The 25,185-nt window shown below is 46.1% G+C and overlaps 1 protein-coding gene across 3 annotated transcripts in view; it reads right to left on the reverse strand.

The window, feature by feature from the left end:
- Window positions 1-25,185, reverse strand: part of NAV3 (neuron navigator 3) — a 971,329-nt gene that overhangs the window by 760,025 nt on the left and 186,119 nt on the right. For all 3 annotated transcript variants that reach the window (XM_029597136.1, XM_029597134.1, XM_029597135.1), the window contains one exon: window positions 1,527-1,961. In XM_029597136.1, coding sequence (XP_029452996.1) covers window positions 1,527-1,598 — 72 coding nt within the window. In that variant the 5' untranslated portion in view covers window positions 1,599-1,961. The remainder of the gene's footprint in view (window positions 1-1,526; window positions 1,962-25,185) is intronic.

Genomic DNA, 25,185 nt, shown 5'->3' on the forward strand with positions numbered 1-25,185 from the left:
AGGGAGGGAAATACAATGGGAGTACATGGTGAGGATATTTCTCGCCTGAGCGCATATTCCCCACTCCACCCCAGGACCGTCCTCTTGCTCTCTTCCCCACCCCAAGCAGGTACAATCCTCCCCTCATTTTCCAGTCCCCTCTCCCTGCTGCCATCTCAGTATCCTCGTTAATCCCTCCAGCCCTCTCTCCCACTCCCCCCCCCTCTCTTCCACCCCTGCTGTTGCCTTTCAGGCCCCTATTGGCCCAAAAAGGCCTTCCTGTTCCACCCCCCCACAATAGCCTCTATCAGGAACCAAAGATATCATCACTGTTAGTTTCCGATGCCCCAATCAGCAGCTGAGAAATGCAAATAGAAGCAACAGGATTGGTTAATTCGACTGTCAGTTTATGATGAGCTTCCCTTTTTGCATGCCATTGCTGCTACATCATTGTTATAAATAAGTCGCTTTCAGTGTCTCCTTAGGAAAAGGATGAGGCTAGACTTATTTACTGTTCCATAGAAGGCCCTATGTCTCCTTTCAGTTCAGTTCAGTTCTCTAAATACCTACCAATCAACCTTCACCCACCCTCTTATTCACACATCCAGTACTTTAAAATCCGTTTTAAAGATTGCTCATTTCCATAAAAAGGAGACCGAAAAAGAACGACTAATTCAGTTAAATATATATATATATATATATATTAGATATATATTACATGGAACCATTACACCAACGTCTTTAGTTAAAGTATGTGAAGTATATGCAGAAAATGCCAGCAGTGATTTTACTCATAAATTTATCATGAAATAAACAGTAGCAACAGTTGAAAAGCTACTTGTCATAGGGTGTCAAAACCATGAAATCCACACACCAGCTAATTTAAAAGCAGGAACAAGCCACTTACAGAATCAGATCCAGTTCCACATAAGCTTCCTGGTAAGGGACATTAACCTGGAATCTTGGTAAGTTGTGATAGGAACAAAACACAAGATACCAAAACAAAAGACGAAGAAGAGGCCTGTGAGATCTCAACAAGTCATGTACCACAACTCCTTTAAAAAGCCGCAACCTACAAGACTCCTGTTTTCTCCAGGATCAATTTGGCTACTAGATGATAATCTATGACCCTACCCAATAATGCACAGCATAGTTCAACCTTGGTAAAGAATTAAATGCAACATATCCGATAGCAGAAGATAGCTAAAAATATTCTGCTGCTGAATTATTCTGTAGAAGGCAATATAGCTGAAGAAGAAAAAGGTCATGGCAAAGTTAAAAATACATTTCAGATCAACAGCCCTTAGCCTGCAGTTGTAGTAACTACAAGGGTAAATTCAACTACAAATGTATTTACTAGAGAAATTAAAAAAAAAAAAAAAAAAAGTCAAACTCAAATCAGCAGTGTAAAACATAATACTCAACTGATAACAAAATGCCCCTCCCATCTTCAGCATAACGTTTTTCAAATATATTGTAATTATCTCACAAATGCATGTGGCCTTACCAAGAAACATTACTGAAAAGAAAAAAAAAAGTCATCTCACCTTCTTCTGATCTTCTAGCTTGTGACTTACTGGATTCCTCCCATGTCTGTTCATTTCCGAAGATAAATCCATCACATTCAGTCCTGGCCCTTCGAAGTGAAACCTCTTCAGCAAACAAAACAAAAAAAACCCAGCAAGCTAATCCAAAGAGCGGCAACTACAAAAATAGAGACGTGCCGTGCCCTCTTTCACACGCCTTCATCTCCAGACTTCAAGGACTGGGAGAAGTAATTGAAACCGCACCAATCAAAATAGAGAAAACAAACTTTGCAATTCACTCTTGGGTCCATCTGAATCAGCATATCGTTTTGAAAAAAAAAAAAAAAAAGACACTTTAGAAGACAAACGTTTATCCAGTCCTTTGACGCCAACTGCTATCTGCACCTTTCTTCTCTGGCTTCCATTCCAAATAAGGGTTACATCTCATTTGTAATCCTGCAAGAAACATAGATGGTAAGATTTAAGCTGCATTCTACTATGCCTCCTTAAACAATTTTTCCCTTTAAAAGCAGTTTTGCAAGCTTCCTTCTAAGTCAAATCCTTTAGGGTATCATATAGTAAACCTTATGACCTATTGCAATGCAGTGCTTACCATAGTAGCAGGCCAATACAGTAAAACCCACTGGAGAGCCGGCGCTCCGAGGCAAGCGCCCGCTCTCCCGACGCATGCACAGGCCACTCTCCTGTGCGCGTGATTTAGTATGCAAATGAGGGCCTGCGGTAAAAAGAGGCACTAGGGACACTAGCGCGTCCCTAGCACCTCTTTTTTGACAAGAGCGGCGGCTGTCAGCGGGTTTGACAGCCAACGCTGGTTCTCAAACCCATTGACGGCCATGGGTCCGGAAAACGGACGCCGGCATAATTGAGCATCCATCTTCCGACCTGCAGGCCGATTTTAAATTTTTTTCTTTTTTTAAAATTTTTTTTAAATTTTGGGGCCTCCGACTTAATATTGCTATCATGAAGAGCGCACCGTACTCTATCAGCCCGAATGTGTCCTTATGCCAACAGAAAACAAATAGCCTAATGGCCTAAGACCCAGTGTATATACTGCCAATCCGATCAGTCCTGCATGCACGCCACACTGATGGTTTTGCAGACTCACAGAATGGCTTATAAAACTTTGTAGTGTTGTAAAGTTAAGTGCATTGGACAAAAGTACTGAATAAGACCCTTGTTACTGTAGGTTAAAAGAAAGCAAACAAAGAAGTTGGGTAGACACAATACCTTGGAAAGCAGAGTTGCTTACCTGTAACAGGTGTTCTCCAGTGACAGCAGAATGTTAGTCCTCACACATGGGAGACATCAAAGGGAGCCCGGCACAGAAAACTTTTGTCAAAGTTTCTAGAAACTTTGACTGGCACACTGAGCATGCCCAGCATGCCGCTAACCACATGTCTATGCATGGTCTCTCTTCAGTCTTAGAGTTCGCGAAAAATAAAATAAACTGAGAGAAAACCAACTCTGCAGGGTGGCGGGCAGGTTTCGTGAGGACTAACATCCTGCTGTTACAGGTAAGCAACTTTGCTTTCTCCAAGGACAAGCAGGATGGTAGTCCTCACACATGGGTGATTATGTAACTCCAGGCCACTCCCAACATGTGCAGCAGAGAACAGGTACCAACATGCACAACTAGAGCTGCAATACCCAGAGGAGCAGGCCTGCACCCAAGGACAGGGCCCACAGAGGGAGAGTTGGGTTTTCATGGCTGAAAGAGATTACGGAGGACTGACTGTCCGAAACGACTGTCCCGCCAGCCATCCTTGTCCAGGCAATAATGTGAGGCAAACATGTGGAGGGAACTCCAGGTCGCCGATCTGCAAATCTCGTGAATGGGGACTGCATACAAGTGAGCCACCGAGACTATCATGGCCCGTACTGAGTGATCCTTGATGTGACCGTTAAGCTGTAAGCCCGCCTGTGTGTAGCAGAAAGCAATACAGTCCACAAGCCAATGGGATAAGGCCTGCTTGGAGACAGCAACCCCCCAACCTGTTTTTGACGAAGGAGACAAAAGATTGAGTAGATAGGTGGTGAGGCGCCATCCGTTCCAAGTAAAAGACCAGCGCCCTCTTACAGTCTACAGTGTGTAAAGCCCACTCACCCTGGTGAGCGTGAAGCCTTAGGAAAAAAGAAGGCAACACAATAGACTGACTGAGATGGAACTCAGAGACCACCTTGGGAAGGAACTTCAGGTGCGTCCACAGAACCACCTTGTCATGACAAAATTTTGTATAAGGTAGGATTGACATCAGAGCTTGCAGTTCACTGACCCTGCGGGCTGACGTAACCACAACCAAGAAGATGACCTTCCAGGAAAGGTACTTCAGGTCGTAGGATCGCAATGACTCAAACAGAGACTTCATGAGTTGTGACAGGATGACATTGAGATCCCAGGAGACCGCTGGCGGGCACGTGGGGGACTTAAGTTGTAACAAGCCCCTCATGAACTGCCCCACAAGTGGATGGGAAGAGATTGCGGTACCATCAGTACCTTGATGGTATGCCCCAATGGCACTCAGGTGAACCCTCACCAACGTGGTCTGTAGAACAGAGTCAGAGAGGAACAGGTAGTCTAAGAGTCTAAGAATGGATCCAGACCGCATCCCTCGCACCAAGCCGAAAACCGCTTCCACTTCAGATTATAAGACTTCCTGGTGGAGGATTTTCTGGACTCCAGTAGGACCCGTGATACTCCTTCCGGAAAGCCCAGGGCCTGTTCAGTCACTCGGTCAACATCCAAGCCATGAGAACCAGGGCTTGGAGGTTGGGGTGGTAGAGCCTGCCCTGGTCCTAAGAGATTAGGTCCAGAGCCATCCCCAATCAGATCGGGGGGCACGAGGCCAGGTTCCATAGAGAGTCGGAAACCAGACATGGTGGGGCCAAAATGGTGTGATCAGGATCATGATTCCCTGATCCTGCTGAAGCGTTTTCCAGATGAGAGGAAGGGGAAGATAAGCATACAACAGCCCAGTGCCCCAGTGAATCAGAAAGGCATCTGCCATCAATTCGCTGCTCCGCCGGCCTAGTGAGCAGAAGCAGTCCACCTTACTCTTCTCCAAGGAAGCAAAGGGGTCTATGACCAGGGTCTCCCACGAGCGAAAGATCCGGTCCACTACTTCTGATTGAGGGACCCACTCGTGAGGTTGGAAGGCATGGCTCAAGGAGTCCACCAGGGCATTATCCACTCCTGGGAGGTACACTGCCCTGAGGAGGATGCTGTTGTCGATGGCCCATGACCAAATGTGGGCTGCCTCTTTCCTGACAGAGAGTGAAGGACCCCATTTGTTCAGATACCACATAGCTACCTGATTGTCGGTCTGAACAAGGACAACCTTGTTCAGGATCTGTTCTCTGCACACCTCTAGAGCATATCAACTGGCACGCAACTCCAAGAAGTTGATCTGGGACTGCGATTCCTGCGAGGATCAAAGCCCCTGGGTATGGAAGCCTGCAACATATGCCCCCCACCCCGTCCAAGACACGTCTGTGGTGAGGGTAACCTGGAGCTGTAGACTCCAAAAGGGCATCCCCCACTCCATATTGGAGGGGACCGCCCACCACTCAGGGGACTGGCGCAGCAGCGTGGTGATTAGGATACAAACACATTGGTCTTGGGTAGCCTGACACCACTAGGAACGCAACATCCATTGTGCTCTGCGCATGTGCAATCGAGCAAACTGAGTGACATGCATCATCGCTACCATGTGGCCCAGTAAGTGGAGAAACTGGTGCGCAGAGACATGGGAGCAATTGGAGACAACTCAAGCATAAGCCGCGAGGGTCTCCGCCCTGTCCCGAGGCAGAAAAGCCTTCACCTGGATGGTGTGCAGCCGAACCCCGATGAAGTCCAGCTGCAAAGATGGTTGGAGATGGGATTTCGGATAGTTGATCAGAGACCCCAGTTTCCAAGACCCGGACCATGATACACAGGGTACTCTGTGCCCCTTGTCTAGAGTCGCTCTTGATAAGCCAATCGTCGAGGTATGGGAAAACATGAATCCCCCGCCTCCAAAGATAGGCTCCGACCACTGCCAGACACTTGGTGAAAACACAGGGTGCAGATGCAAGGCCAAAGGGTAGCACCCGATACTGGTAGTGATTCCCATCAACTAGGAATCGCAGGTACTGATGATCCGCCTGAAAGATGGGGATATGGGCATACACGTCTTTTAGATTAAGGGAGCAGAGCCAGTCTCCCGCTTTGAGAAGGAGAATCAAGGTGCCCAATGAGACCATTTTGAACTTTTCCTTTACCAGAAAACGGTTCAAGGCCCGCAGGTCCAGAATGGGCCAAAGGTCACCCATTTTCTTGGGAATCAGAAAATACCTGGAGTAGAACTCCTCGCCCTGCTGACTGGGCAGAACAGGTTCAACCGCTCGAGCCAATACGAGGGCGGAGAGCTCTACCCAACGTATCTGCAAATTCCTTGCTACTCTCCACTGGGGACACGGAGGTGAGTGGGGTGGAACTCGTTGGAAATGCAACCGGTAGCCCTGTCGCACAATGGACAGAAACCAAAGTCCGATGAAATAGAGGTCCATCGATCTGCAAACAGCTGGAGCTGACCCTCGACCGTGGAGTCAGCGCCCTGCAAAGAGAGGGCTGGCTCATGCTCCCTGGCTGCCAGTCAGAACTCCATAGCAGTGTTCTGTGGTGGGCTTGCAGTCGGCCAGGGCATCCGAGGTTGTCTCGACCTCACTCTGGGTAGAGGCTGTTGAGGTCTGGCCTTCGGTACCGGTGGATAGTATTTGCGTGGCCGATAAAAAGGCCGCTTTGGGAATTGCTGAGGGGGTTTCTTGGGAGGTTGGATGTCAGAGGTACTAGCTGGCAATTGCTTAAGGGTCTTGTGATAGTCTTTCAGTTGCGCCACTGCCTCCTTGATTCTGTCTCCAAACAGATTTTCCCCCATGCATGGAAAATCAGAAAGGCAGCCCTGGACTTCGGGGCGCAGATCTGAGGCACACAGTCACGCCATCCATCGAGCCCCGATGCCCGCCACTGCAGTTCTCATAGCCGTCTCGAAGTCATCATATGCAGAGCAAACTTCGTGCTTATAAAGGCCCTGCTGTACAACCTTATGGAATTCCTTGTGGAACTGCTGTGTGAGGCGTTCACTAAACTCAAGGGCCTGTTTCCACAGGTTCCGGGAGAAATGACCCATGTATAATTGGTAATAAGCAATCCGGGCACTTAACACTGCGCTCTGGAATACCCGCCCAAGGGCATCAAGGACTCTAAGCTCCCGTGCAGGGGGGGGTTGAGGCATTAGTGCAAAGCCTCTTTGCCTTCAAGGCTGATTCCACCTCCACCAACTGATGTGGGAGCTGTCTGTGCTCAAACCCTATGGTAGGTTGGACCAGATAAACTATGTCCATCTTGCAGTTCAACAGCAGCACCGAGATGGGGTGCTCCCAGAGGTGGGTCCCCAGCTCCTTGAAGATTTCATGGACCAGTACCTCTTTTGGGGCATCCAGGAATTGCAGAATCTCAAGTATCTTGTGCCTAGTGTCTTGCTCCGTTAAGAGCTGGAAAGGCACAGATTCTGCCATGGCCTTTACGAACTCTGTGAAGGAAAGATCCTCCCGGGGGGGGGGGGGGGAGAACGGACTTCCATCACTTCTCTGGCAGAGAGGGCTCTGAAGGTAGATCCTCCGATTCCTCTGTGAAGGATATGGACGCCCCTCCTTCCCAGGGGTTAGAAGGGGCCTCCACCTCACTGCGTCGGACCAATGAGGGAACAGAGGACATCGGCAGGCCTCAAGGCCATAACAGCTGACGGGTCAAACAGGGGGGGGGGGGAAATCGGGGGCATCGAAGGCATCGATCCCGATGGCCCTGGCAGGGGGCCGAGCACCATACATCACCGAGATGCCATGAACCCAATAGCCCTTCCTCCTCTGAAGAGTCACTCACCGGGATGGGGGCCGGTGGTGGCAGCAGCGATGCTCCCTTCGGCCGCGAAGGGGCTTGGGGCATCTGTGCTGGCAGTACATCAAGCCATTCCAGTAAAGGTGCAAGCACCAGTGGAGTTGGCTCTGTGGCAGTGGCGGTCCTGATGGAACCGGCGGCTCGAAGCCCTGCAGAGCTCAGCCAACCGCATGTGCCTCTCCAACTCCTCCTCAAAGGCAGCCAAAGACAAAACAGCTTGAGGAGGAAGCAGCAGAATCAGGATGTCCCCCAGACCATTGGGGGGGCACTGAGCCTTCCACTGGTGTCTGTGGAGGCCGCCTAGAGGCTTCAGAAGGGTCGGAGGGAATTGCTTCCTCCGCTTGAGACCGCTTCAGGGGAGGCACAGATGTCAATGCCTGTCCATGGTCCTGCTTGGAAGACTATGACCGATGATGATGTTTCTTCGATCTTTCTCAATGGGCACCATGGTCTTTGCCTGGAATAGATGGAGACTGCAAGGAACATGACTGGGAACGGGACGACAAAGAATGCGCTCAGTCCCCAGCTCCTATCTCAGGGCCAGGGAACAGTTGTGGGGGCGACCCTAAAAGGGTTGAGACCAGAACCTCCTTCCTAAACAGGATAGAGGTCCTGGAAGCCAATGACGGATCCAATCGTTTGGGACCGAACAACTTCTCCATCTTATCAAGGCATGCCAGACAGCCCATAGGGGTCATCTGGGCACAGAGATCACAACTGAGGATATCGTGGGACGCTCCCAGGCAGAGGACACAGACTTCATGGGGGTCTGTGATGGACAATGTCCGGGGGCACTGGGGACACCAGCAATAACCGGTCAATGCCATCGCAAAAAGTATGAGGCGCAGTCCATGTTCGGCGGTCACCGGAGGATGAAGCCGTCTGCGATCAACTGTGAAAAATCAATGGACTTACCAAAGCGCAGAGGACCCGAAAAACACGAGGGACCCTACACAACGCAGGAGAGTGAAAAAACTGCAAAAAGCAGAAAAAAGAAGTGTGAGCTCCACGACCACGAGGTGAAGGCCTAGCGGAAAGGAAAAGACTGAACAGGGACCCCGCGTGGACTCGTGGTTAGTAGCATGCTGGACATGCTCATTGTGCCAGTCAAAGTTTTCCATGCCGGGCTCCATCTGATGATATCACCCATGAGTGAGGGCTAACATCCTGCTTGCCCTTGGAGAAAGACTGATTAATGTTTAGAAATGCAAGCATTTGTAACTACTAAGGTCTTTTCATTGTATAGTCCATCTCTAGCATTCTTCACCCTTCATTAATTCAATATTTAGTATTTTTAGGATATCTTTCAGGGTTAATTTAACTCAACCAAAGTATACAATCAGATAAAAAAATACATCATGCATTACATAGTACAGTGATTAAAATATATCATACAGTAGAACCTGCAATTAGTATATAGTAGAATAAAATTATAGAAAAACTTGACAAAATATAATGTAAGTATATTTTACCATAATGTCCCATGTTAATGTAGGAGAAAACATCCTCAAAGCCTCATCTCTTAATATTTGACAACAAAAGACTAGATTTAACACTGTATAGTTCATTTATTTACATGCCACTTTTTCAGCACTTCATAAGAACATAAGAACTTGCCATGCTGGGTCAGACCAAGGGTCCATCAAGCCCAGCATCCTGTTTCCAACAGAGGCCAAACCAGGCCACAAGAACCTGTCAATTACCCAAACACTAAGAACATCCCATGCTACTGATGCAATTAATAGCAGTGGCTATTCCCTAAGTAAACTTGATTAATAGCAGTTAATGGACTTCTCCTCCAAGAACTTCAAAGCGGATTACATTCAGGTACTACTGGTATTTCATGGCATGAAAAGTTAATGCAAGGTACCACACTTGCTGCATATTCCCATGGCAGGAGAACATTTTTTTTTATTATTATTATTTATTTATTTAGAGTTTCTTCTATACCGATAGTCGTTTGCACATCGTATCGGTTTACATACAACTAATAACTTTTGGGCATGGCCCTTACAAAGAACAGTCGAAAGAAAAGTAACAAAATAAATATAAGAGATATAAATGTGTTAAGATATATATGTATTAAGAACCAGGACTATATATAGAACCAAAGAACCATGCACATGTTACACAATTCCACACAGTCCATCAGTTTTCTACTGCATTTACTTTTTATTCACCAACAAGCTGGTCTATTCGCCTTTTATTTATTTATTTATTTAGTTATAGATTCTTTTATACCGCGGTACGTATAGATATACATCACCTCGGTTTACAGTGAAACAATAAATTAGCAACAGGCTTTACATATAACAGTATAAACAGTAAAAACAGTAAGAAACATTTAACCGCAACAGGCTTTACAGAAACATTGGGTTCATGGGTAATATGTTAACATCATTAATTATAATAACCATAAAAATTAATAATCAAGTATTACGCAGGAGTAAATTAACTGTCCAAGGAAGGACCTTCTTATTTCCGAGAGTGCATACAGTATACTTCACGTCTTATGTGGCACAGAAGAAAAAGCATATATTTCCGCTGTATCACCAGGCAACAAATCTCACAATTATCATACCATTGCATCTTAATAAACACCATGCTGGAATAATCTGTACAACATTACATCAATCAATGGTCTATAAGAAATACAGCAGGGTAACATTCCCTACTCCTCTTGGCACTTCTTTGTCCCCTAAAGAGGTGTAATGAATGCTAATCCAGCGTGGACGGAATGAAATGGGTTACAGATAAATCAATTGGACAGCCTGCAGCTACCTTAGCCTGCTCAGTGCCTGTAGAGCTGTAGCTAGGCAATTTGGTGCCTATGGCCAAGTGAAAAACTGCGTCCTCACCCATTGCACAACACATGACACCACGAGTTGGGAGACTTTGTTCAATGTTTGTATAGCAATGCCCATGGCCAGTGCAAGGGTATTAGGTGCCCTAGGAAAACTGTACAGCCTTGCACCACTACCCCATCACACCTCCTCACACACAATTAAAAATTATGCATTTATAATACAGATTTTACATGAAAAAGACATTCAAAACCCAGCCTTCTGAGCTAAAAATATACATATTGTACATATTTACATGCACTGCTGAGGTGCCAACCAGAAAACCCTGCAAAAAATCAAGAGACACTTGGAATCTATATAGTATTAGGCCTACTGTAATGCGTCTTGGGCATGGGCATGACCCTCAGAGCCACTCAAGCAGCAAGAACCCTACCTATGAAAGTTAATACTATAAATATTACACCAGGCTTAAAATAGTAATAAACCCCCTGTTAGGAAAACAGAAAAGCCAAGCTGCTATAGATCCCTACATAGAAACTACACACTAACAGAATAACTCACTTCAGTCACACATGCAAAACACAAATAGACCCTCAAATACAGAATAAAGAGATTATATAGTACTAATAGAAATGCAGAGACAAAAACTGAACTGGAAACTGCAACAAGCCAAATTCTGTATGCGCTGCAACAATGTAAAAAACAAAAACATTACCATTCTTCATAAAACAAAATTAATAAAACCATAGCAATAAAAAGAATAATTCAAAACAATTAATGAATAGAACAACATTCCAAACACCAATAAAATATTTCAAATCACACCCAACAATTAAAATAAAGATTTTAAAAAACTCCCTGTTCTCCATATCTTGGAACTTTTGATTTCCAGATGCCCTGAAATTGGCATGGAATAGTAGGCAAAGAGTAACTGGGGTAGTTGTGCACACACACATGCTCCCTCTCATACACACACACATGCTCTCTCTCACGTTCCCTCACTCAAGCACACATGCTCTCTCTCTCTCTCTCTCCCACACACAGGCACACATGCTCTCTCTCACTCTCCCGCACACATGCTCTCTCTTTCTTACTTCCTCCTTGACGTAGCAGGCAGCAGCAATCTCCTTCAGTCCTCGTGGCCAAGGGAACGACTTCCAGCCACAGGACACTGGACTACTTCTGGCAGGGCGTGCTCCTTCTCCGAAGCAGTGTGGCCCTGCCAAAATTGATGGCATTGTAAGCGCGACCTTAGTAAGTGGAAAAGCAGCACAGCCCCGCCAGAATCAGCAGCGTTGCCAGCTGGGTTGCGCTGCTTTTCCACTTATTAAGGCCAAGCCAACCATGCCATCAATTTTGACAGGGCAACGCTTCTTTTCTTTTGCTGAGAACCCGCCGGTGGCCAGCCGCACTGCTCTCATTGGCACCTTTTGGTAGCAACGCCTATGGCCATGGCCATATTGACCATAGGCATCCTACGGCTCGGTGTGCCTGCATTAAAGAGGCCCTCCCTGTAAAGATGTTTATAAAGGGGGGGGGAGGAGAACAGGGAAGACCACGTGACAGTGATGGAAGGAACAGTGCAAACAATGGGCAATTTGGTTTGGTAATGTCCAAATTCAGTGTTCATGTGTCTGACATACACCTTGCCTACAAAAAGAGAAAGGAATAACCTGAAACATACAACACAAAAGAGTACAGAGGATCACAGATTAAAAACTTCCCTCAAGAGTTATTTTGCTTGCTTATCAAACAATCTTTTGGCACCATACTGAGTAAAATTACAGAATATTGATGCTTTCAGTGCAATTAAAAAACAATTTTGTTTGAGTTGAATTAATTGATAATATGTTATGCACATAAAAATTTCATTTGAATACATTTTCACAGTATGACTTACACAGAAATATTTTATGCCAGCTTTGAAAAAGTTAACAATAACTTTAGCTGGAGAGCAGAATGGCTTGTATAGTTTAAGAATATGGACTCTATGACTACTCATTGAGTTTTAATGAGTAGTGCATGTGCATCACTCAGAATATCTTATTACCATTTATCACAGCTCTGTTTACTCTGATAAGGTCAATACTATAGTGAAGCAAAGGAAAGGCTGGTCTTGGCAAATAAACATCCCTGTAATACTCCAGCATAATACATTTCATAATCAGGACATGGACTCCAAAAGCTCACACACTGCCAGTCAAGACTTCATAGCAACTCTTCAGGGATCCTTTACAAACTAATCAATTCCATAAATTGTTTATCCAAATGCTGACTTGTAAGAGAAAACCTCAAACAAGGAGTATGCAAGGAATCATACAGACAAAATTCATAACTTGTACAATCACTGGTCTATGTAAGTAAAAACTTTTTATTGTCAATACACAATTTGAATTATAAATAAAATTCTTCTAATACACTATCAATTTTGTTATTTTATACAGTGACCAAAATTAAAATTTCGATCTGGTTCCTGTTCTGGGAACTGAACCCAGGCCACCTAACTGAGAGCCAGCTATCGTAACTACTAGACCATTTGAAGTGAAACTATCAATAAGCCAGAATTCAACCATATGACCACATGTGTGGTTTTATAACTATTTTTACAGTCTGACCAATAAGTTTAAAGTCAGACTTTTGGCAAATTTTAAACTGTCCTTCCAGAGAACAAAAACCCACTGTCCAGATTTCAATTCTTTGGAAAAATAAAAAACTTCTGCCAGTGTACAGCTCGTCCATTGCACTAGGCCTTTGGTCTCACCATAAACTTCAACTCTTGTTTCACATTGCTCTCACTGAGATAAAACCACCGCTCACAATGAAAAACCACAGACCTTAGGGGGTGCTATTCCACCGGCGGAGAACATGACCGCACTCTCCCTCCCGGGACATCACAAACACCTCTAAACGCCGGCATTTGCAGCCAAAATCGGCACGCAGAAACTTACCAGCACTTACAAGCTCCCAGTGATGGCGGCACAAAAAAAAAAAAAAGCGGCGGAATTGAAGCCGGCAGAGATTGCGAATGATGGCGCCGGGGCCCGAGCAGGCTGTGGTGAGCGGCAGTGAGCAAAGCATCCAAGATGACGCCGGTGAGTCACTATTGGGGAACCTAGAAACGCTCGAGCTCCCGTCTCATTTTAGATCTGAGATCAGAGGCTGGTTTATGGAGCTCAGGTCTGACCTTAAGGCCCATAAACAAGAGCTCTTGACTTCCATAGCAGACCTCAGGGAAGATTTGATCACACTGGGACACCGGGTGGACGATATTGAGGTGGACGATATTGAGGTGAGATCTGATCAGCATGGGGCAGCCCTAAACAAAATGTCTGAACATCATCAGCTACTGGAGACAGGGTTATCCACGCTACAAGATAAAATTGAGGACTTAGAGAATAGGTCTAGAAGGTGCAATCTAAGAATTAGGGGAATCCCTGAATCTCCAGAATATAATGATACGGTGGCGATGACTGCAAAATTCTGCTTACATGCTCTGCAAGAGGGACATACAGCTAAAGACCTTTAAAAAGACATCACTCTGGAGTCTATAAAATAGAGAGAACTCATAGAGCCTTGGGCCCTAGAACAGCAGCTAAACCGAGAGACATTATCATCTGTTTCCACAGTTTCATCCAAAAGTCTCACATACTAGAGGCTGCAAGGAAACACAACTGGTTATGGGAAGGGAGCTCCATAAATGTTTACCAAGACCTTGCACCCTCTACGCTTAGGAAAAGGTTTGAGCTGCAGGAAGTCACCACCTACCTCAGGATGGAAAACATTAAATATCGCTGGACCTTTCCGTTTGGGTTACAGTATACGGTAAATGGGGCATCTCATCAAATTAAAACCTCAGCCGACGCTGTAGAAGTTCTCGAAAAAGCCGGACTAAAGCACAGCCCAAAGCTCAAAAGATTGACGACCACCCATGATGGCGAAGAGTAGGCAAAGGAGGAAGATGTCTCCGCAGACACTCCGAGGAATCAAGATCAGCTATGTCCAATCAAGGCTGAAGATCCAGGAACTACTAGGCACTGAGATCTGCTGACTATTTTAACATGGCAGTAAGGGTTAATGAAAAGTAAAGGAGGATGATATATTTCTGGGTAATCCCAGTCCTATACCTGATGAGAGACTGAAATCTTCAAGTTTTCAGTATTTACATGACTGTTCACCGAATGTTAGTTTAAATGAGGTTTGTGTGTTTCGGGGGGGGGGGGCGGTCGACCATGATGGCGAGGGGTGACTTCCAGTGGAAGGACCAATCACCCTGGAGGTTGAGTGGTATGGGATGGTTATTGGGGGAAATATGGGGATAATCTCTTCAGGGGAACCGTTTATTGATCACTACCTGTTTGCTTTAACTTTCTCTGCTCTCATAAAACCAGTCCTATGCCTTGGGTAAATCCTACCGCTCATAATATGCCAGTAGCGGATAGAATTATGTCCATTAACGTCAAAGGGCTAAACCACTTTCGCAAAATATTCTTGTTGGAACAAGAGCTATTAACCCACAGGATAACCATTGCAATGATACAAGAAACACACTTAAGAAAAAGGCACGAGCACTTGCTATCCCTTCGCCAATTTCCACATAAATATCTTTCTGCGAGTACAAAAGGAACAAAATATGCTGGAGGGGGTATTTTGATATCACGTGACTTAATACATGAGGTAATTGAGTTAATTTCTGACCCACATGGTCGTTATATACTATTAAAGCTTCGTATAGGGAAAGAAATAGTCACTCTCGTCACCATATACGCACCTAACGCAGGCCAGGGTCCATTTTTACTCACCATAGACAAACTATTAATTAAACATATGGATGGATTTCTAATTATGGGGGGAGATTTTAATTTCACTTATAATCCTAAACTGGACAACTCAGCACAAACATCCACCTCTTCAAATCCTGCGAGAAGACAGTTAGCCTCCTTGATATCTTATTGGAAGCTGGGGGACATGTGGAGACAGAGATATCCTCACACCCATAGTTACACATTTTACTCTGCTGCGCATCAACTGTATTCTCAAATTGACTACTTTTTAGTAGATCCACAGATAAAGAATAGGGTAGTGGGGGCGGGTATAGAACCTATTACATGGACAGATCACGCACCCATATGGATACATGTACAGTTGATCTCTCAATCCCCTGAACAATGCTTTTGGCATTTAAATGAAACACTACTAAAAGATTCAGCCTTCATAGCTAAAAAAGGAGCTCAGTTGATGAAGTATTTTCACCTTCACTCAGATTCCACCACATCCCCACCGACGATTTGGGAATGCTCCAAGGCAGTAGCAAGGGGCATTTTTATTTCTCAAGCAACCTTCTGCAAAAAGCAGAAAGAGCAACGCTGCATGTCATTAAATTCTGAAATAACATGACTGACTCAGCAGCATATGGCCTCCCCAAATCCTGCGGTATGGCGACAGTTAAATGAAGCCAAGGTGGAACTTCAAACCTTAAACACAGAGGCGGTAGCTTTCGCTCTAGAGATTACTAAACAGCAATTCTACGAAGGGGGAAATAAAGCTGGGCATCTCTTAGCTAGAAGATTGAGAGTAGTGTTGACCCACAATAATGTTGCAAAAATTAAAGATAATATGGGAAATATTGTTACCTTATCAGAGCAAATCCGCCAATGCTTCACTGACTTCTATGCGACCCTATATAGAGCAGATGATTATATTCAAGAGTCAGAGATAGATGCTTACTTGGAAAACCTACCATTAACGGAATTAAACTCTGAACAACAATCCCATCCAGGAGTCGGAGGTGAGACAAGCTATAAAAGCTTTAAAACCTGGTAAGTCTCCTGGATTGGACGGTCTAACTGGTAATTATTATAAAAAGTTATCCCACATATTAATTACCCCTCTTATCAGCATGTTTAATTCCTTAAGGGAAGACAATGCCTTAGTGACTCTTGCCAATGTAGCAGGAAGTACAGTGCTGGCAAAGCCAGGCAGAGACCCTATTAACTGTGGATCTTACTGACCCATTTTGATAATTAATTTGGATCTCAAAATCCTGGCAAGGATTCTTGCTGAACGCTTGAAAATAGTTCTCCCACAGTTAGTTCATAATGATCAAGTGGGATTCATCCCTTCTCGAATGGCGGGCGATAATATCCGCAAAGTAGTAGACTTATTAGATTGGGTTCAACACAAACAGAAACAATCTGCTTTACTAGTGATTGATGCTGAAAAGGCTTTTGACCTTGTGCACTGGCCATTTCTATTTAAGGTATTGCAAAAAATGCGATTTGGCAGATTTTTCCAACAATGGTTAGATAAATTATACGATTCACCAAGGGCACGGGTAAAGGTGAATGGGGGTTATGGGTCTAGTTTTAATATCCAGCGTGGTACCGGACAAGGCTGCCCATTATCACCCATGATGTTTGCCCTGTTTTTGAAACCATTCGCACTAAAGGTCCGATTATCTGACAACATCAATGGGGTGACGATCCAGGATCTACACTTCAAGCTTTCATTGTTTGCAGATGACATTTTATTTACGCTTACGGAACCCAAAGGTTCCCTTGCGGGATGAGAGAATTGGAACAATTTTATAAAGTTTCTGGTTTCAAAGTAAATTATGAAAAATCTGAACTCTTGAATATTAATCTCCCAAGCAATGATGTAGCTAGCATAAAAAGTGATTACCCGTTTCGCTGGGCAAAATCATCCATTAAATATTTGGGCGTGCAAATTGGACCCAGTATAACAGATCTCTTTGCTCTGAATTATAAACCACTCTGGAGGAAAATCGACAAAGACTTAAATTCTTGGAGTAGAGAGCATTTTTCATGGCTGGGTTGTATAGCGATTATTAAGATGAATATTCTACCTCGTTTATTATATTTCTTCTCCACCATACCCATCTTCATTTCTGCAGCAATACTGAAGCAGTGTCAGAAAAAAATATATGGTATTTGGAAAAAAAAGTCTCCAAGGGTAGCCAGGGTAATACTATTTCTCCCCAAGAGCGCTGGTGGGCTGGGGGCTCCAAACTTGCCTTGGTATTTTGCAGCAGCGCAGCTCAGAGCGTTAGTGGATATTTACAAGAAGGTTGAAATTAAACAGTGGGTACGACTAGAACAGCTACAGGTAGGGGCGATGCCGTTACAGGCGATTCCCTGGCAACCTAGACATACAATGAGACCGATGCTATATGTGACACCGGCTCTAGGCATAACATTGAAACTATGGAAGGCTAAATTAGTGGGCTCCTTTAACTACTTCCACCTTTCTCAAGTATTTCACAACATCCATGATTAAAGCGAAATCCCTCCAGCTCTCTAAATCTATGTTTAAAAATTATTGTGAACACTCGGATAGGATAAGAGGGGTAACCTGCAAGATATATATACACTTTTGAACACCCACTCTACTTATTCATTTTCTCATTTTCAGGCATGGAATCGGGCCTTAGGGGAAGTGTTAGATTACGCTGCTTGGGATAGCAGATGTTGCCTACCTGTAACAGGTGTTCTCACAGGACAGCAGGATGGTAGTCCTCACATATGGGTGACATCACAAGATGGAACCCAATCACGGAACACTTTTGTTGAAGTTTCTAGAACTTTGACTGGCACCTACTGGGCATGCCCAGCATGGCACTAAACCTGCAGCCAATAGGGGTCCCCCTTCAGTCTTGTTTATAGCTATAGGAAGTGCCAAAAATAAAATAATAAAACGTAACGAACCCAACACCATGGGGTGGCGGGCGGGTTTCGTGAGGACTAACATCCTGTTGTCCTGTGAGAACACCTGTTACAGGTAAGCAAGATCTGCTTTCTCACAGGACAAGCAGGATGGTAGTCCTCACATATGGGTGAGTACCGAGCTGAGAATGTCAGAGTATGCACCAAATGTACCCAAAGACGTGCAAAAGGCACAACAACTGGGGTGGAATTTGGTACAGGGCATCCTGAACCCTAACGGGCAGGCGGAAGGGTGTTGGTACATCAAGTTGCAAAAAGGTTGCACAAGACAGAGTGGCCGAAGATGGAATCTTGTCTTCCAGCCTTGTCTAAACAATAGTGGGCTGTGAAGGTATGAAGAGAACTCCAGGTAGCTGCCCTAGCGTAGGTGCGCTACTAAGTTGCCATGGCCCTGACAGAGTGTGCTTTAACACGGTCTTGAAGTGGAATGCCTGCTTGCTGATAGCAAAAAGATATGCAGTCCGCTAACCAAGAGGAGAGAGTCTGCTTATCCACAGGCTGCCCTAATTTGATGGAATGGAAAGAGACAAACAATTGAGTGCTTTTCCTGTGGGCAGCTGTACGGTCTAGATAGAACATTAGAGTCCGTTTACAGTCAAGGGTATGCAGAGCCTGTTCTCCTGGATTGGAATGGGGCCTGGGAAAGAAGGTAGGTAGTATAATGGATTGATTAAGATGAAACTCCGATACTACCTTAGGCAAGAACTTAGGGTGAGTGCGGAGTACTGCCCGGTCCTGCAGAAGTTTAGTGCAAGGCGGATAGGTAACTAGGGCCTGTAACTCACTAACTGTTTTTGAAACCATTCGCACTAAAGGTCCGATTATCTGACAACATCAATGGGGTGACGATCCAGGATCTACACTTCTTCTGCCACAGCTACCGCTCCTCAACCCAACACACACACAGCTGTGCTCGAAACTCTGGAACCCACGTCCACCTTAGAAATAGCGAACATCCTTAAGAAGATAAAACCGTCCTCTCACCCCTTAGACCATATACCATCAAACCTACTGAGTTCAATCCAAGACATCATTGCCAAGCCAGTTGCAGATATCATCAACTGCTCCCTCGCCCAAGGCCAAGTTCCTGACCAACTCAAGTTAGCACTTCTCAAACCTCTCCTCAAAAAACCCAACCTTCCCACTACAGATCCGGCTAACTATAGACCTATAGCTAACCTCCCTTTGCTAGCTAAAATTATGGAGAAAATTGTCAACAGACAACTTTCAGAATTCCTCGATGACAACAATATCCTCACCTCTAACCAATATGGATTCCGGAGGAAAAAGAGCACCGAATCTTTACTGGCCACACTAACGGACACCATTATCTTCAATCTCGAAAAAGGTCAACCTTGTCTACTCGCGCTACTGGATCTCTCCTCAGCGTTCGACACCGTGAACCACTCTAGCCTACTACTTCGACTAACAGACATCGGCATCACAGGAGCAGCGTTCAACTGGTTTAAGTCTTTCCTAGAGAACAGAACATACAAAGTTAAGATAAACAGCAAGGAATCTCACCCCATCCAATCCAAGATGGGGGTACCACAAGGATCATCACTCTCCCCCACCCTCTTCAACATCTACCTTCTCCCTCTCTGCAACTTACTTACTAACCTCAAGCTTACCCATTTCTTATACGCGGATGATATACAAATTCTCATCCCCATCACGGAGACCATACACAAAACCATGGCCTACTGGAAAAATTGCCTCTCATCCATCAATGATCTCCTAACCAGCCTCAATCTGGTTTTAAACACCAACAAAACGGAAATCCTCATAATAGCACCAAATCAATCTGCCCCACCAACATCCGTCAACTCTCCAGACACCTCAGGATATGCCACCACACCTCAAGTCAGAGATCTGGGAGTAATACTAGACAACAGACTCAGCCTCAATAATTTCATAAACACCACCACAAAAGAATGCTTCTTTAAGCTCCAAGTGCTAAAGAAATTAAAGCCCCTTCTACTCTATAGGGATTTCCGCACAGTAGTCCAGGCCATCATTCTCCCTAAGTTGGATTACTGCAACTCACTCCTGCAGGGCCTTCCGGCCTGCACCACCAAACCACTGCAGATGGTACTAAATGCCACTGCAAGGATCCTTACCAATGCAAAAAAAAGGGACCATATCACCCCGATCCTCCAGCATCTCCATTGGCTTCCCATCAAATACAGGATCCAGTTCAAAACCTGCATGATGATTCACAAGGCCCTACATAACATCTCTCCACTCAACCTAACCTTCCAGCTTCAACTACACTCTTCTAACAAACCAACCAGAATGGCTTATCAGAACAGAATGATCACCCGACCTGCAAAATCCACCCTGAGGAGACGTGCTCTATCCACAGCGGGCCCGTCCCTCTGGAACTCCCTACCACCGGACCTCCGCCTTGAGCCGTGCCACACCACTTTTAAAGTGAAACTCAAGACTTGGCTCTTCCGGCAAGCTTTCCCAGAGAGCTAAAAGCAAGAAAAATCAATCCACACTTATTGTCTTTCAGCAACAATGTAGTGTCTATTTAACAGTGTCTATGCTGCTTCGGTTACAGTGTCTATAATGTAGTGTCTATATTGCTTCAGTTTTATATTTCCCAGTTGTTCTCTAAGTTGATCCCAGTTGTTTTATAATAGATTGTACCTTATTATAGATTACCCGTTCATTTTTTCAACATGTTCCTTGTAAATCGCCTCCCCGGCGATAGTTAACTCTGTTAAATGTGAACCGGAGTGATATGTATTGTATACAGGAACTTCCGGTATATAAAAGCTAAAAATAAATAAATAAATAAATAACTCTGCGAGTGGATGTGATCGCCAAAAGAAAAATCACTTTCCATGTGAGATAACGGAGATCACAGGATTGGAGAGGCTCGAATGGTGGTTTCATGAGCCGACCCAAAACCAGATTGAGGTCCCAAGAAGGGGCCGGAGGGCGCAGTGGAGGCTTGAGGTGGAGCGAACCCTTCAGAAATCGTGTTACAAGGGGTTGTACTGAAATAGGAACATCCCCAACACCTTAATGGATGGCAGCTAGCACACTGACATGCATTCTGATGGAAGACGTTTTAAGTCTTGATTCTGACAAGTGCCAGAGATAGTCCAGAAACTTCGTGGTGGAACAGGTAAAAGGATCAAGTGATTGAGCAGAACACCATGATTTAAATCTGTTCCATTTGTAAAGGTAAGATTTTCTCGTGGAAGGCTTCCGTGAAGCAATCAGGACACGGGAAATAGGCGCCGAAAGGTTGAGTGGCAAGAATTAACCTTTCAACATCCAGGCCGTCAGGGATAAGGCCTGAAGATTGGGGTGGCGCAAGTACCCGTGGTTCTGAGTGATCAGAAGCGGATCCTTTCCCAAGGGAATATGCCTGCGAATGGAGAGGACCCGAAGAATCGGAAACCACACTTGGCGTGGCCAGTGAGGTGCTATCAGGATCATTGTTCCCTTCTCCTGACGTAGCTTCACGAGAGCCTTTGAGAGAAGTGGAAGTGGAGGAAATGCATATAGGAGACTGGTTGCCCATGAGAGGGAGAACGCATCTCTTGGCTGTGAGTGTTGGCTGCGAGTGAGAGAGCAAAAGTTCTCTACTTTGCGGTTTTGAGGTGACGCAAAGAGGTCTATGTGGGGGTAAACCCAACGTTGGAATATTGAGTCCGCTACAGTGGGGTTGAGGGACCACTCGTGCGGTTGAAAGGCGCGACTCAGCTTGTCCGCCAACACATTGTCCACTCCCGGCAAGTAGGTGGCCCTGAGGTACATCGAGTGGGAGAGGGCCTCCCCCATATCTGTGCCGCTTCCTGACACAGTAGGTAGGAGCCCATTCCTCCCTGCTTGTTGATGTACCACATGGCCACCTGGTTGTCTATCTGCATCAGGATGACCTGCTTGGAAAGGTGATCCTGAAACACCCTGAGAGAATATCTGATTGCTCGTAGCTCCAGGAAATTGATTTGGTGTTTGGCTTCCTCTGGAGACCAAGATCCTTGTGTCTGCAAATTGGCAACATGTGCTCCCCAACCGAGGTTGGAAGCATTGGTGGTGAGAATTATTTGAGGGTCTGAAGCCTGGAAGGGTAGGCCTTGGAGGAGATTGATCTTATTTTTCCACCAGGCTAGAGACTGACGAAGTGGGTCGGTAATGTGGACAATGGTCGATAGTGGTTGGACAGATTGAGTCCATTGAGACCTTACAGTTCACTGCATGACTCTCATGGCCAAGCGGGCCATTGGGGTAACCTGTTCTGAGGACGCCATGTGTCCCAGCAGGATGAGGAAGTGGCATGCAGTCGAGCAGTGCTGAGATTGTAGCTGGTGTGCGAGAGAAATGAGAGTGAGAGCTCGCTGTCGAGGCATAAATGCCTTTGCTTGAAAGGTGTCCAAGTCTGCACCTATGAAGGACAAAGTTTGAGATGGGACTAAGCAGGATTTCACGTAGTTGATAAGAAATCCTAGCGAAATCAGAGTGTGTAAGGTGAGATGTAGGGACGACAGAGCAGCTTCCTGAGTGGGAGCCCTGATCGTCGAGATAGGGGTAGACGTGAACACCTTGAGTCCTGAGGAAGGCTGCTACTACTACGAGGCACTTGGTGAAGACTCGTGGTGCAGATGCCAGGCTGAATGGTAGCACTCGGTACTGATAGTGCCTGGGGCCTACCAGAAATCTCAGAAATCTGCGATGTGATGGAGTTATCGCAATGTGTGTGTATGTGTCCTGGAGGTCTAGAGAGCAGAGTCAGTCTCCTCTTTACAGAAGAGGAAGGAGGGAACCCAAGGTTACCATCTTGAACTTTTCTCGTTGGAGGTACTTGTTAAGGGCACGTAGGTCCAGAATTGGACGAACGCTGCCTGATTTTTTGGGGATTAGAAAGTACCGGGAATAGAATCCTAGGCCTTTTTGGGAGTAGGGCACTGGTTCTATTGCTCTGGACTGGAGGAGGAGGGAAACCTCCTGTTCCAGGAGTGGTGAGTGGTCGGATGTTCCCCATGTCAGCCGAGGTGGGGAATCCGGTGGATGGAGAGAAAGTTCAGGTGATAATCCTGAGTGGCAAGGACCCACTGGTCTGAGGTGATTGTGTGCCATCTGTTGTTGAAATGGCACAATCGACCTCCCACTGGTATCTGGGGCAGTGGAAGCTGGCTGCTGCTCTCTATGCAGGAGTCAAAAGCCAGAAGCAGGGCCCAGCTGAGGAACTGCTTGCGGTTTTTGTTTCCGAGGATGATGAGACTGGGCCTTCTGGAAAGGTCTCGTGAAACGACTTCTAGACTGTGGTAGATAGGACTTCTTTGGACGGAAGAATGACTTTTTAGTATCCTTCCTGAATGGCTGTTTGGAGGAATACTCAGAAGGCATCAGAGAGCGTTGGTGAAGGGTCTCATGATGCTCCTTGAGTTCCGCCACTGTCCGCTGGATCTGTTCACCAAACAGATTGTCTCCTATACAAAGCAGATCGGACAATCTGTCTTGTTCTTCAGAGTACAAGTCCGAAGACTTAAGCCAGGCCCATCTTCTTGCAGAAATGGCAGCTGCAGATACCCTAAAAGTGGTGTCGAAGATATCATAAGAGGATCTTATTTCATGCTTCCCTGCTTCAAAATCCTTATGTACCAGGGTTTGAAGCTATTCCTGGAATTGCTGAGGCAGGGACTCTGCAAAGTCTTGTATCTGCTTGAATAAGACCTTATTATACTGGGTCATGTACAGCTGGTAAGAGGCGATCCGAGAGATGAGCATTGATCCCTGGAAGACACGCCGGCCAATGGCATCCAGGAATTTCTGCTCCTTACCTGGGGGGAAGGAAGAGGGGGGTTAAGAGCGTCGTGCCCTCTTTTGGGCAGATTCTACAACCACAGATTGGTGATCCAGCTGAGGTTTCTGGAACCCTAGGGCTGATTGGACCAAGTAAGTGGTATCTGCCTTTCGGTTGACTGGAGCTACTGAACCAGGGTGTTCCCAGTTCTTTTTGAGAAGATCCAAAAGAACCTGATGAATAGGGATGGAGGTTATTTCCTTGGGAGCATCCAGGAATTGTAACAGCTCCATCATTTGATGCCTATCATCTTGCTCAGTCTGTAATTGGAAGGGAAATAACTCAGACATTTCCTTCACAAAATTTATGAAGGACAAGTCCTCTGGAGGAGAATGCTTCCTGCTTTCAGTAGGAGAAGGAGGAGATGGTAAATCATCGGTGTCTTGAGATGAATCGTCAGTCCAGGTGTCATAGGTATCTAGGAACCTGAGAAGGACAGGACGATGGTATTGTTAGGGGCGTGGACTCTTGAGTCGGCTAAGATGGATGGTGATGCACTGTGGGAACCCACAGTGGATGTCGCAGCCAGGAGGCGGCGATGAGGAGAAGGCCCTGGAAGACTTCATCCTTGGAAGCCCACGGTCCCCCTCAGGAGGAGCCCATGAGGACCCGAGCCGCTGGGACTTTGCCCACCAGGAGGCGAGGCCTCCTAGTGGGCAAAGAACTGAATACCTGTGGATGGAGAGAAGCCAGAAGCCGGAGTCCAGCCGGGAGCGGAAGCTGAAGCCAGAGTCAGTGGACGGACCAAGATCGGAAGCCAGAAGTCAGAAACCGAAGACAAAGCCAAGGACAGCAGCTGAAGCCAAAAGTCAGGGGATGGACCGAAATCGGAAGCCAGAAGTCAGAAGCCGAAGTCAAAGCCAAGGATGGAGGCAGAATCGGAAGTCCAGGAATGGAGCCAGAGTCAAAAACCAGAAGTCAGAAGCCGGAGAGATGATCAGGGATACGATGCAGCAACTCTATCCAGCGTGAACCTCGTTGCAAGGCAAGGTAAGTGCCTAGTTGCAGGGTTTAAATACCCCTGCAGCGTCTGACTGCAACCAGAGGCTGTCCTGCATCTTCCCGCGCTGGCCCCTTTAAATCTCAAGCCCCTGCGCGCGCGTCTAGTGGGCAGGGCTAGACGCGTCGGATCGCCGGCATCTCCCTCGACAAGGAAGCGCCGCAGCAGAGGCCAGGACAGGTCTAGCAGGAGGGAGAGGAGTTCCAGCGGCCCGGCCCGGGCTGGCCCCGAGGTAAGTGGAGGGACTGGGGCACAACCAGGGATCGTAAAAGATATTCCTGAAGGTCCTGGTCTAGGCTCTGAAGGCATCGAGGGAAGTACTGGAGGCACTGATGAAGGCATCGAGGGCATCGATGGATG

Source organism: Rhinatrema bivittatum, chromosome 4 (assembly GCF_901001135.1).
Source record: "Rhinatrema bivittatum chromosome 4, aRhiBiv1.1, whole genome shotgun sequence".
NCBI classification, from domain to species: Eukaryota; Metazoa; Chordata; class Amphibia; order Gymnophiona; family Rhinatrematidae; genus Rhinatrema; species Rhinatrema bivittatum.